The sequence below is a fragment of the Dicentrarchus labrax genome, unplaced genomic scaffold (genome assembly GCF_905237075.1).
Source record: "Dicentrarchus labrax unplaced genomic scaffold, dlabrax2021, whole genome shotgun sequence".
NCBI lineage: Eukaryota > Metazoa > Chordata > Actinopteri > Moronidae > Dicentrarchus > Dicentrarchus labrax.
The window spans coordinates 22,657,021-22,670,058 of NW_026136706.1; the positions used below are offsets into that span (position 1 = coordinate 22,657,021).

Below are 13,038 nucleotides of genomic sequence, written 5' to 3' on the forward strand. Positions count from 1 at the left end.
ACCTCTCTTTGGGGGACGTTATCAGCATGATATAACTTTATTGACAGCTTTGATGGATAAATCACTCAAAAGTGTTGTGTTGTTAGTTGACATCCCACCCCCATGGTCTCATCTGCATACACAGTCAGATTAGTGGTGATGTCCGGTGTTACAGTGCTCTGTTATCCTTCACATTGTCTAACTTGATAGACATTATGGTCCCTGCTCACGTGATGTATTATGACGGTGAAAGTTTTCATGGTTCCAGCTTCCCAAAAGTGACGATGTGCTTTTGCTTTTAATTTTAATTGTATTAATTGTGTTTTTAATAAGAGTTTCGTTGTATTGCTTTGACAAAACAAATGGGCTCTGGGTAATTGTTACCTTATCCTCTCTCACTTTTTTTGTCTGAATTGTTGGTTAATTGTGAATATAATCACCAGATTAATCCACAATGAAAAATAATCATTAGTGATAAATGAGCCGCACCTCAACAGTAAGATCCTGCTTTTACACTGAAGCGTGAGTAATAATAATTTAATGATATAACTTATACTAGTAATAGTAATGTAATGTTATAAAGAGTTCGGTCTAGACCTGCTCTATTTGAAATGTGTCCTGAGATAACTTCTGTTATGAATTGGCGCTATACAAATAAAATTGAATTGAATTGAATTGAATTGAATAGTATGACAGTCACAGGGGACATTTTTCTGGAGTACTTTTGCTTTTAATACTTAAGTAGTAAATGTCCTGATTATACTCACATCATTTTAAATACATGTGATGCCAGTAATGTCAATCTTTGATAAACCAATCAACCTTTTAAATAACTGAACATAACTGACATAAATATAGGTGTGAATAAGCCTGTGCAAAAGGGTTTTCCATTGTCCGCTGTCCAGCATCAGAGTTGTACTCATGTGAGAGTTTAAAAGTGATGATGCAGGATAAGCAACTCTTGAATGGCCTTTAGGGACCCCTCTCCTCCAAAACAGTTTACATTCACAATGGTCTTGAAACCACAGAACATTCTGTGAAGTGCCTTTGCCTGCTGAAGAGCTCTTGACTTGAGCCGCTCAGTCAGAGCGCACTTCACCTCACCAGTTCTACCGCATCACCTGACTGACACGTAGTAGTTTGAGCCCGGGCTGGACTGTCAGATGACAAAAACAGTTACAACACAGTAACAACATCACGGTAACCAGGATGCTGATGAATTAAAGACCACAAGTTAAATGTTGCCAAACTCATCTTGTGATCCTGATTCATCAACAATTAGTAGTTCTGGTGTCTCTCGTGGTAGGAATACCTTACTGACACAACTGTATAAGGTGAAATAATCCAGCTGTAGATTCCCCTCATACCTGTAAATTGTAAGTTAACGTTATACCCATCTTGCAGCTAATTCTGTCTCCGAGGCCCATATCAAATTAGGTCAGCTCATTCAGTACTCAAATTGAGTTAAGCCATGGTGTGTGAGCTCCAGCTACATGACATCCATGGGTTGCAACTGGCTTAGACTGTTGTCTATGACACACACTCACTGGCTCTGCTCCAAGTTGCCAGTGGGGAAAGAGCTTGGCTTCCCTCTGGGACCTACCCCTCCCTAAAGGTAGACACTGTTGATGATCAACAACACAGTAGCTGCCCAGAGTCTTAAGATCAAGTCATATGTGATGTAGTCACGGAGTAGTAAGCCCACATAATATGCTTAGCGTATGACATACATATATGCTGATGTTGCAGAATGTGTCAGAAAGAGCTGATCCACCCGTTTAAGTGCAAGGTTGTAAAGCTTGTAAGACCTGCTTACAGCGGCTGGCTTCTCCGAAATATAGGTTACTGACATTTTGTGTCACTAAATACAAACGCATTTCTGTGTGAGTTATTACCCCACACACATCACAGAGAGTACAATTTTATCTCTGCCCTAACATTATTATGACATTATGCTGCCTAAACTGATTAGTGTCTGTTCTCAATTGTAAGGATGTAATCTACTAAAACAGAACAAGGGCTGGAGTGCTTCAGAGACCCAAATGGCATATTTACTGCATTGGTTGCTCTTTGTACATTACATTAAAAAAAAAACAAATCTCAATGTTTTGAGGGTAGGTTTAGGGCTACGGCTAATAATTATTTTCATTAAAATTATTTTGCTATTACTCACTTAGTTTGTCCATCACAAGTAAGAGCCCAAGGTGACATTGACTAATTGCTTGTTTTGTTTCACAGACAGGTCACAGATTCCACGATATTCAATTTGCACAAATAGAAAACAGGAAAAAAAATCACGTATAAGACTTTCTCTTGTTTTTTGATATATTTTCTTGATAAATGACCTAAACACTTTTTGGTTTTTTTTTTTTAAAAAAAAGAGAACGTAATTAAGGGGATTTAAGATTGGGCATTAAATTAATTAAGAAACTCTTGTGTTCCTTGACTTTCAGCCATGACTGATTAGGTGTTAATGTAGAAAAGTGTCCTTTTTTGTTTTTAAAAAAAAAAAGGGGTTAAAAAATAAGATTACACCCTATCCCGATTTGACCGTGTTAATATATTGATCTGTTAATCTATTTATTGTTTTAGTCAAAGTTTCAGAAGAGGGAATAGAGAAGTGGAGAGAGTTTCCTTAAATGGGCGTCATGTGGGTGAAACTGAGAATAGAGACTTCCAATTTGATAGAGAAAGACGCTTTGTCCGAACTATTGCTGTCACACAGGCAACATTAAATAAGGAACCTGAGGATTCCTGTTGGCTCTCTGTTATTATTGGCCACATACACTCACACTGTGTGCCAGTTCTTAGATGCAGCGAGCTGAAACTAATGCAGTTATTTTGGAGGATGCAGTTTGTGGTGCTGTTAAACTGTACTGGTATTTCTATGAATTTGTCCATCTTATTTATATCAATGAGAGTAGGCTGAATAACAGAAACAACTCTCTGTATAACGCAATACAATTTAACCAGACCACAAACTTCATCCTCCAAGTGATCATAGATTCTACGTCAAATATCTTTGGGTTTGTCATTGTTGGTCGGACAAAATTTTGAACACATCACCTTTGTTTCTGGAAAATAATTTTGTTACATTTCATAGACAAAACATAAAAAAACATATTAATCAAGAATCTGTTGTTTTAATCTTTTCTCCCCCCTTCCATTACCCTATCATGTGTCTTCCAGGTTTGCGGGCGTCCCTCCTCCTCTCTGCGTTCTTCATGTTGCTAGGAGCGGCTCTAAGGAGCATCCCACTGACAGACCAGCCTCTCAGACGATGGTAAGAGTTCTCTGTAAACATTATGGTAGCAGATGGTTCAAGGGGGCTAGTGTGATGATGATCCTTTGATCACTCAAGTTTTGGAAAGGAGGCAGAGTGACTCATGATTTTCAGTGCAGTCATAAGCCTCCCGTAATTTACATAATTTGATTTACTAGGTAGACTTTTCTAACGGACTGCCACTGCCAATTCAGAACCAGCTCTGCACATCAGGTTATGAACAAAAAGAGTTGCTTGCCAAAATTCGGGCCTCTCCTTGTCTAATGAGTTCACCATTATTTGGGATGTAGCTGACAAGATTAGTAGATAAATGAATTAGTCAATACACAGAAAAATGAATCAGCAACTATTTTGATAATTATTTGCAAAGATATTTATGGTTTTAGCTTCGTCAAATATGATAGTAAACTGAATATTTTTGCGTTTTGGACTGTTAACACTGGATAAAAAATACAATTTCAATACGTCACCTTGGGCCAAATAAAATAGATGAACACATAATAACGTTATTCTAAATATGAATATGTGAATATGTGCGAGCCCGAGCAACAGGGCGCTAACAGCCACTGGTGTCATTATTAACAATGGTTTTAGTTACATATAGAACCTATAACTGGCAAATATTACCGTTTTAGGTTAAGCATATTAATATTTGGCGTGAATGTCGGTACCAAATTTCATGGCAATTCATCTAATAGTTGTTAGAGACATTTCGTTCTGGACTAAAGTGGTGAACAGACAGACAGCCAGACCGACACTGCCATCCATAAGACATGCTGCTAGCATAGTTACAAAGAGCACCAGGATGAATGAGTACAAATATAAAATGCAATGGTGACTATTACTGAGGCTTGTAGGGGTGTTATGCTGTATTCAGCTATATTGATTCCAGCCAAGGTCCTTTTCCTTTCTTCAAAGTAGAGACCTGTAACTGGATAGAGGGACATCCAGGAAACATTTGTTTGCCAGAGGATAAGATTCTGAAAGACAGCTCAATACTGTGTGGATCCTTTGCTTCTTTTTTTGTGTCCTTGCTGCCAGTTTTCTCCCTTACCAGACAGCACTTCGCTTGAAGACAGGCCATCACTGGAAAACATAAAAAGAATCCCATTATTCTTAGTGTTTCATTGTCAGTTTTACTCATGAGCTCGGTGTTCCTCTTTTAGAAAGTGCAAGAGCTCAGAGAAGGTCATTTCAATTATAATTTGCCTTTTAAAAATGTAATTTCATTGAATATTTCTGAGTGGTAATCTGTCTAATGATTCCTATTGGACTCCACAATGAGGTAGTATATCATGAAATATCAATACATAGAGGGAATTGTATTTCCACAGAATGAGTCTCATCACTTTTACTCCATGGATTTGAAGATTTTTAAAATAATTTAGGCTTTCAGAGAGCAGATAAATCAAATTTGTCTCTTTCTCTGTGTCATGAGGTTGTGGTAAGAAAGACATTAGTAGAGCGAACAGCTAATGGTACAGTGATACGGGCCAAATGTAAGGAAAATAAAGTATATCAGGAAGAACAAGTTATAGAATCATGATTTCCCTTGTGATAGTGCCTCCGTTGAAAAAGAGTATTTACAGTTTGCTGTGAAATGTCAAGCTTTGCATCCTGGATTTGTTGCTTCATCATGTGCTTGTGGCATTCTGTATTTGTGCAGTCCTCACAGCCCATACTAATAGCTTAAAGAGCTCTTTCCACAGCCTTGAATCAGGAGCGACGTCCTCTCACAAGTCCACTTCTACACGCTCATACTATCATGTAGACCAAACACGATGGGCACGTATTCAGGTGTCTTATTTCAGACTGTTAACCTTGCATAGATCGCTGCGAGGCATAGCAACATTGTGGTCTGGGCTGTGTTTTTACAGTGGTTACTTTTATATGCCACATATAAGGCAGGGGCCTTCCTTTTCCCAGCAGAAAAAAATTTATTATATATAATAATTCTATTCCATTGATAAATGTAGAGCATTTTCCTATGCCTGTTCCATAGCTTTAATGATACCCATCATTTGGGATTTGTCATTGTTTTTAGTTGAATCATCGTGGCCTAAATCATCAGGATCACTGTACTTAACCTGCATAGTAAAACCACACAGTTATGGAGTCTTTTGTAAATGTTGTGGTCCTCCAGAAATCAGTGTCAGAAAATCAAAACCAAACTCTTTCCAGAGTGGACAAAATATATTTTTTATTGTTATCTTTCAGTGACCCCCTTTATACACCGATCAGCCATAACCTTACGACCCCCTGGGCACCCTGCTGGTCATAATGTTATGCACCCCATACCAACAAACTGTGATGCACTGTGTGTTCTGACACCTTTCTATCAGAACCAGCATTAACTGTTTCAGCAGATACAGTAGCTCGTCTGTTGGATCAGACCACACGGGCCAGCCTTCACTCCCCACGTGCATCAATGAGCCTTGGCCACCCCATGACCCTGTCTCCGGTTCTTTTCCTTCCTTGGACCACTTTTGATAGGTACTGACCACTGCAGACCGGGAACACCCCACAAGAGCTGCAGTTTTGGAGATGCTCTGACCCAGTCGTCACGCCATCTGGCCCTTGTCAAAGTCACTCAAATCCAGGCGCAGCCCATTTTTACTGCTTCTAACACATCAACTTTGAGGACAAAATGTTCACTTGCCGCCTAATGTATTCCACCCACCGACAGGTGCCATGATAACCACATAATTAGTGTAATCACTTCACCTGTCAGTGCTCATAATGTTATGCCTGAGTAGAGTACTGCAGCAATTTTGTATTGCACTTGGGGACTCAATTTAAAAAAAAAACAATGGTCAAAAAGTGTTGCATCTGAGGTCAAGATATTCTGACTTTTAGTCCATAGTAAGACCCAAAAATGCTGGATCATATGCTTCCCATAATCCAATTCAAAAGTGTTTTTTCTTTTTATCTTTCCTGCCTGGTAAATACTGATGTCTTACAAACTCCATGTCCACAGTTTTTAACACAACCTTTAGTTTAAAAATGTCCTGTCTCTTTAACTCTCAGACTTCACCACGATCCACCTGGGCCACAGACAGTATTATACAACTAATCGAATGTTGAGAAGTGTTAACCATGACAAGTTTACTGATCTTGATGTGTAAATTGGTGAAGATTCCCTTCTGATTAGCCTATAGATCATTGATGGCAGTGGAAGAGCAATTGTTCTGTTGTGATTGATTTATCATTCTATCAAACCCATAGACTTCAGGTTCATAACACCTGCTAACCTGTTAGTAAATCTGTCATCATAAAGCTCCTGAAATGTGACCCTGGTTGAACAACATTCCACAAGACTAATGCAGCTCCTCTTGACACACTAGCATGTGCACACAATATTAAAATAGCTTCTAACAATTCGAGTCTTTTACTGTAAAAGGGAAATAGAAGAAAATAGAAACAGAGCTATAAATACACAACAAATGTCTTCCTCTACTTGTTTGAATACGCTCTGACAGTTTGGCCACTACCAGTCCTACTGAAACATCAGTCCAGTACAAAGACCAGTATCTTCACATGTGCTTTAAGTCTCACCTGTCCTGTCTCACCTGTTAAGCTAAAAAGCACATAAAGTTACCCTGGGCAAAGCTGTGCTGTTTTCCCATTGGGCGATGAGGTCAATCTTTCACAGCCCCATGACCTTTAGCTCTTTAGATTTGGTATTCACAGTGGAAAACAAGATGGCACAGTGAAAGCCAAGATAACACAGAAAATGTTCTGACACAGTTCAGCCTGATTTGCATATTAAATGTAATAGGTCACAGCTCTTGAAGCCATGTTTTAATGGATGACATAGTGGATTATCGCAGTAAAGTACAGGCTGATAGAATCATGTAGTGCCCTGGATCACCAGTAGATGTCACTCTTTCCTTTGCAGTAATGGATAAAAGCTTACCAGACTGTGAGGGCTTTGTTTAGTGACCTGTGCTGCTGCTGCTTTGTGTGCCGGCTCTCATAAAATAGGATAGTTTGTTCATAGCAGAAGTATGGGCTTAGATGATTTAGATGACCTGAGAGACAGGAAGGGGACCTGACAAAACAGTTGAGCCTCCTGACTTTTGAACGTGAGGAGTTCAAGGGCATTGCAAGAGCGATCAAACACGCCATTTGAGTTTCCTGCTCCCCTGATCAGGAGACAAGTGGCGACAGTAATCCAGGTTTAGAGGTTCCCTTGACAGCACCCTGCAGATCTGCGTTGGTTCCACACGCCTTTTCATGTTTGATAGGCGATTACCTCAGATTCTTTTTATGATATCCTCTTGAGGAAGTAAACCGCCGCTTTGTTTTGAGTTTTTAAGATCTTTTTTAGGAAATCAAAGGCAGTTGTGATATTGCTTATAAGCAATGGAAATTCTTTTCTTTTATAACCAGGATCTTCTGTGTGGCTGCTACAGTCATATTTGAAAAAAAGAACTGGAGCTTTTGTTTTGTTAAATTCAGATAAGGAGAGAAAAGGCACGACGGCATCAGTGGTCACTGATTAGACCTTGCTGTGATTAGGGCTGCTCTCAAATCAAAGACATAAAAAATTTACCCTCCCCATTCTCTTATGTTTTCATTTTTTTTGTTCCTTCTCTCCGTATGAATCTCTCATGGAATACAGACCAGCTGTGTGATTAGTAAGTGCCAATCAGTTAGATCTCAGACTCACTCAGACACTGTCTGATTGGCCATCAGAACACATTGTGGGGCCCGCAGCAGGCTGTCCTATTACCGTGACGATTGCTGTGGTGTCATTTTCAAGACAGAATTGGCCTGGCCTTTTTGTGATGGCAGAATTGGGTCTGTCAGCCCTGGTGGACCTCAAGCCGTGGGATGATTTCACCACATTGCTGGCTTCTTTGTCTCATTCTCAGATTCCGTCTGACAGGGTTCATCAATACTGATTAACTTAATAATCTTGTTGAAAAAAAGCTGCTCCCTTCCCTTTTCCTTCTCCTGCCACAGTGCAGCTGCCCCATGTGACCGCTCATCATGTTACTCACCATCCGTCCTCATCACCTGTCACATTAAAGGCAATTTTCTTAGTCACATCCATCCTCAGAGCATATACACAGTAGGGCTCGCTGCTGAACTCCAGAAGTTCCAAAGTTCTGACCAAACTTTGTAACACAAAGTTTCAGAAACTGTGAACTGTGTACTGAAAGCTTTCAGATTGGTCCGATTATTCGTTTATTTATTCAGACTTAAGACCTTTTATTGCTTCTTATGTTGGCGTTTTTTGTTTTGTTAAATCAGAAAGAGGAGAATGTTTTGTAGAAAAATGTGTTATATGTAGCAAAATAAGATATAGAGAAAAGTATCAGTTAGGTTTTTGTACAAAACATAGGCACCGTATTGACACTCGTATGAAAAATTCTAATCATTCCCAGTCTTAATTTGAGTTTTCAGCTCAGGTCACAGTTATTGTTTAAAATGATGCTGTGTGTCTGTTGCTTTGGTATTTGGATAACTGGATTTGAGTGTTGGGCTTGGAATAATCCTTGAGACTAATGAGAAGATACAGTACAGCAGGTGGACCAGTCTGGTATCTGGACTGTTCCCAGGCCTAAATGAGACTGTAATCACAGGGTGTGTTCCAAAACCTAACTGGCACAGTGCCGATTTGAGCCAGTTAGTTGTGGTTTCCATCCCATTTCAATCCGGCACACATAACAGCACATGCCACCACTTATGCCGACTTTAATCAATGGCTTTGTGCGGCAGGTAAACAAAATACCATGTGTTATCAACAGCCTCGTAAACAAGACTAAAGAAACACATATTTCACATGGCTTGTTGTGGCTGAAGCCAGATAGAAGTAGTACTGTACTGTTTTGGCCAACACTTAAAAGCTGTGAAAAGATTAAATTAAACATACAGCATTTCCACCACCTGCTGCTATTTGATTATCAGCTGATAGAGGTTCAACGTCATTATGCCTGCACTCCATTCAAGTGGGCATCTCTGCCCTTGCTGTTAGAAAACAAGTGACACATCAGCCCAGCCAAATGGAGCACAGCAACAGTGATATGCTAAGTGTTATAGTTAGGGGTAGACAAGATGCGAAAGTACACAAAATAAGTCTAAATCATGGAGAGATGACAATATGTCAAATTAATTTTATGTAAGTTGCGACATGGCCAAGGCATTTAGAGCAGTGGATTAAGTGACTATGGGCTTTGTAGTGCTGGAATTAAGCACCACTTGGTTAAAGGGGATGACCATATAACCTGTGTGTCACATTCTGAAAGATGTGTTCTATCCATCTTTATACGATGGAGAAGAAAATAGCAGAGTGGTAAATGCAGCATTGTCCCGACACTGGGTTCATCCCTCAATTGCTGCGGTAACTGACTTGGTACAGAAATGACAGAGAAGCTGGATGTGGAGAATTCAAAGACATGCCTGCACCAATGCAGATACAGAAACCATGATAATGTTATTTTATTATTATGTATATTCATAAGGAGATAAATAACCAGGTTATTCTGTGTTTATTCCACATATGATCAAATGGGATACTTGTGTGTAAACATACTCTTAGACACCATCTTGGAAGTGCACTAATCTGTAATAGAACGTCTTTGAACACGCTTGCAGTTAATTGAGCAATAAAGACTGAGATACAAAGAAATCTAAAAAAGATGGAGTGGGATGAATAAAAAGTGAGAGCCACAGAGTATTTTAGGAGGTGCTGGTGTGTAGGCTGGGGGTGTTAGCAGGTTCGAGATGTGGGAGGGTGATAGAGGGTAAACAAGTTATTCTCCAATCAATCTGTCACTGACCATTGCACTTTGTATTCTTCCATGACACATTTATCTGTGAACCCCAGAGGCAATGGACGGCAAAGTTAAAAAGAGTTAAGAGGGCAAAGAAGTGTAAGCACACTAAAGAGTAAAACAAACTGTTGTATGCCGGCTTTAAAGATATTGCTTCTTTTTAATGTAGGACTGGGTATTGAATCTCAATACTTTTTTGGCAAGTGAATAAAATGTGTCCATAGCACAGATTATTGAAAACTGTCAAGAACCAAGAGCAGGCATCGAATGTCTGTTCAGATTTGTGGTCTTGTTTACTTTTTCTTCGATCACATGTCAATGTTGGACTAATTTATTTAGGAAAAGTTGTATGTATGTATGGCTGCTTCTTCTTTTGTTTGTTTGTTTGTTTGTTTGTTTTGGGTTCTCACAGTAAAGTATTGATTTTGTATTGTTATGGCATCAGTACTAAAACTTGAGTGTTATGTCAGCACTGGTATTGGGTAGTTATATACTGTATAGTTATCATCCCCACACTGGTCTATTTTCTATATGGTAATTATGGTGGTTTGACAATGACATTAATGGATGCACAAAATGGCAGCCATGTGTTTTTTCAATCATAAATATATCATGTTATTTAAACTAAGGTCTTAAATAATATTTATTATTAATTAATAGTGGATATACCCTTGCATCTGAAGTTATTTTACCTATTTGGAGATATATGTCATCCAAATTGGTATTAACTAGATCTTAAAAAGTGTTAAAGTAAACCTGATTAAACTAACAAACGTCTAGTTTTTGGCTTCTAGCCTGCACTCACTTATTTTGAATAAGAATCAGCAGGACTCTAGCTGTCAAATTTACAATCTGCATGCAAATATACTGAATACATTCAGTACACCACAAATTCAGAATTAGCCCAAAATCCCTCCTTGTCCTCTCTCTTCCTTATCGTTTTCTCTCTCCTTTCCCACTGTTCTCCCTTTCTCCCTGCTGAGCCGTCTCCGACGGCTCTAAATGAATGGTGTCTTTACTGAGCTCATAGACAATCAGCCGTGCACCGTCTCTGGCGGCCAGCTGTCTCAGTCAGACAGTTCTGGAGGGGGAGGAAGGAAGGTGGTGAGGGGTCTGGTGGCATCAGGGGACATCTTAGAGTACATCTGTCTCGCACAGCTCAGTCTGAGGGTTTGCTGCAACTTGGACTTGCAAATGTGACATAACTTAAAGTTTAAGAGGATCTATTAGCAGAAATGCAATATAGTATTCATAGGTATGTTTTCATTAGTGTATAATGACCTGAAAATAAGAATCGTTGTGTTTTTGTTACCTTGGAATTAGGCATTTTTATCTACAGATACCACAGGTCTCCTTATGTGGAGGTCTGCCATGTTAGGCCACCATGTTTCTACGGTAGCCCAGAACGGCCAAACCACACACTGGCTCTAGATAAGGGCGTTTGTGTTTTTTTTGTTACCTTGTTTAACAGTGGTAGATCTGCTACAGTGTATGATAAATAGGACCCACATTAAAAAAAGTTTCCACACATCCTGAAAAACCTCAAATTCTGTGATACATTTTCTCACTCAAATAAGATTCCTAGACAATGACTCAACCATTCTGACACAGACTAAACTTCATTACAGTAACTGAAAGCAGCTGAGCTTAGACACATCTGGCTAACTGACTTTAATTAGTACGACAGTACTAATTAGTACCTTGAGCGCATGGTCTCATCTTTTGCATTTACTAGCCTAATTATTATTATTTTACATGACTCTTATATTAGTCCCTGTGTTGTGAAAAATAGTTTGTTTAAGAGTGGGAAACCCACACTCATCATAAGATTATAATTCTTGATATTCAAAGTCAAAAGTGCAATGTGGTATGTGATTTTAGTTTTTGTTTGTTGTGGTTTTTTAGGTTTTTTCGTAGGGGTATAAGAAAATATAATGAAATATCATCATTTTGTTTTATTGTATTGATTCTCAAAAAACACTATATAGATTTTTGTATTTCAACCATTGACAGTATATGGTTTTAACCCCCCCAAAACTGCCGATAAAGTGGGGGCTGTAATGTTGGATGTTACAGGGGCTTTGATAAATACAAATGCAGATCCCATTGTTGCATTAAAAAAACAAGTTTTATGCATATTGTGGCGTATTCTTTAAGCTAAGACCGTTCTCCTAAAGTTAAACTAGATACCTATTGTACCGCAAGATTCTTGCCAATACACAGCCCTCGTTTTTATCAAAGAATTGAAGCTATTTCCTCCTCCCGTTTCTGTTACAGGTTGATACACGGAGGTCAGTTTCTGAACGGTCTCGCTGGCCCAACTATAATGAGTGCCGGCCCCTTCCTCTCTACCACATGGTTCGCCCCTGACCAGAGAGCCACTGCAACGGCTGTGGCCTCACTCTTCTCTTATCTTGGAGGCGCTGCTTCATTTGTAGTAGGACCTCTGGTAGTGCCAGCCCCCAATGACACCCAGGCAGGAACCACGATGTCGGCAGCGGTTTCCGACAGCTCCATCCGAGACAGGATCCAGCTGGTTATGTATGCAGGTACTAACAGCAAGCAAGAACCTCCGAGGGCATGGAGGATCAATAGCACATCATTTCGACATCATGTCAGCCCTGTCAAGGGACTCAAATACAATCAGGCGAGGGGATCCAAGAATTTTGCACTAACACCAAAAAACTCCAATTATAATCTTCATAACCACCCCTCTGAAAAATAGATTGCTGGGACTGTTATGCTTAACTGATTCAGAAAATTAAAAACACACTGAAAAGAGAAACAAGCATGCTGTAATAGATTAAGCCAGCGGCTTTTGTTTAACCTGAGGTAGTATTGTTATTAGTTTTTAAAGGACAAAGCAGACGCCTTTTTGTGAACCAAAAGTTCTGGAGGTCATCAAAAGAAAAAAGGACAGACGTATGAGGCAACATAGGGTCAATATGAGTAGGAATGCAACTCTGTCAGGTAGTAATAGGCAGCTGCTGATCG

The 13,038-nt window shown here is 39.4% G+C and overlaps 1 protein-coding gene across 1 annotated transcript in view; it reads left to right on the forward strand.

Annotated features, from left to right (window-relative positions):
• Positions 1-13,038, forward strand: part of slc49a4 (solute carrier family 49 member 4) — a 45,973-nt gene that overhangs the window by 511 nt on the left and 32,424 nt on the right. The window contains exons 2-3 of the mRNA XM_051404321.1: positions 3,169-3,262; positions 12,322-12,593. Of these exons, the coding sequence (XP_051260281.1) occupies positions 3,169-3,262; positions 12,322-12,593 (366 nt within the window). The remainder of the gene's footprint in view (positions 1-3,168; positions 3,263-12,321; positions 12,594-13,038) is intronic.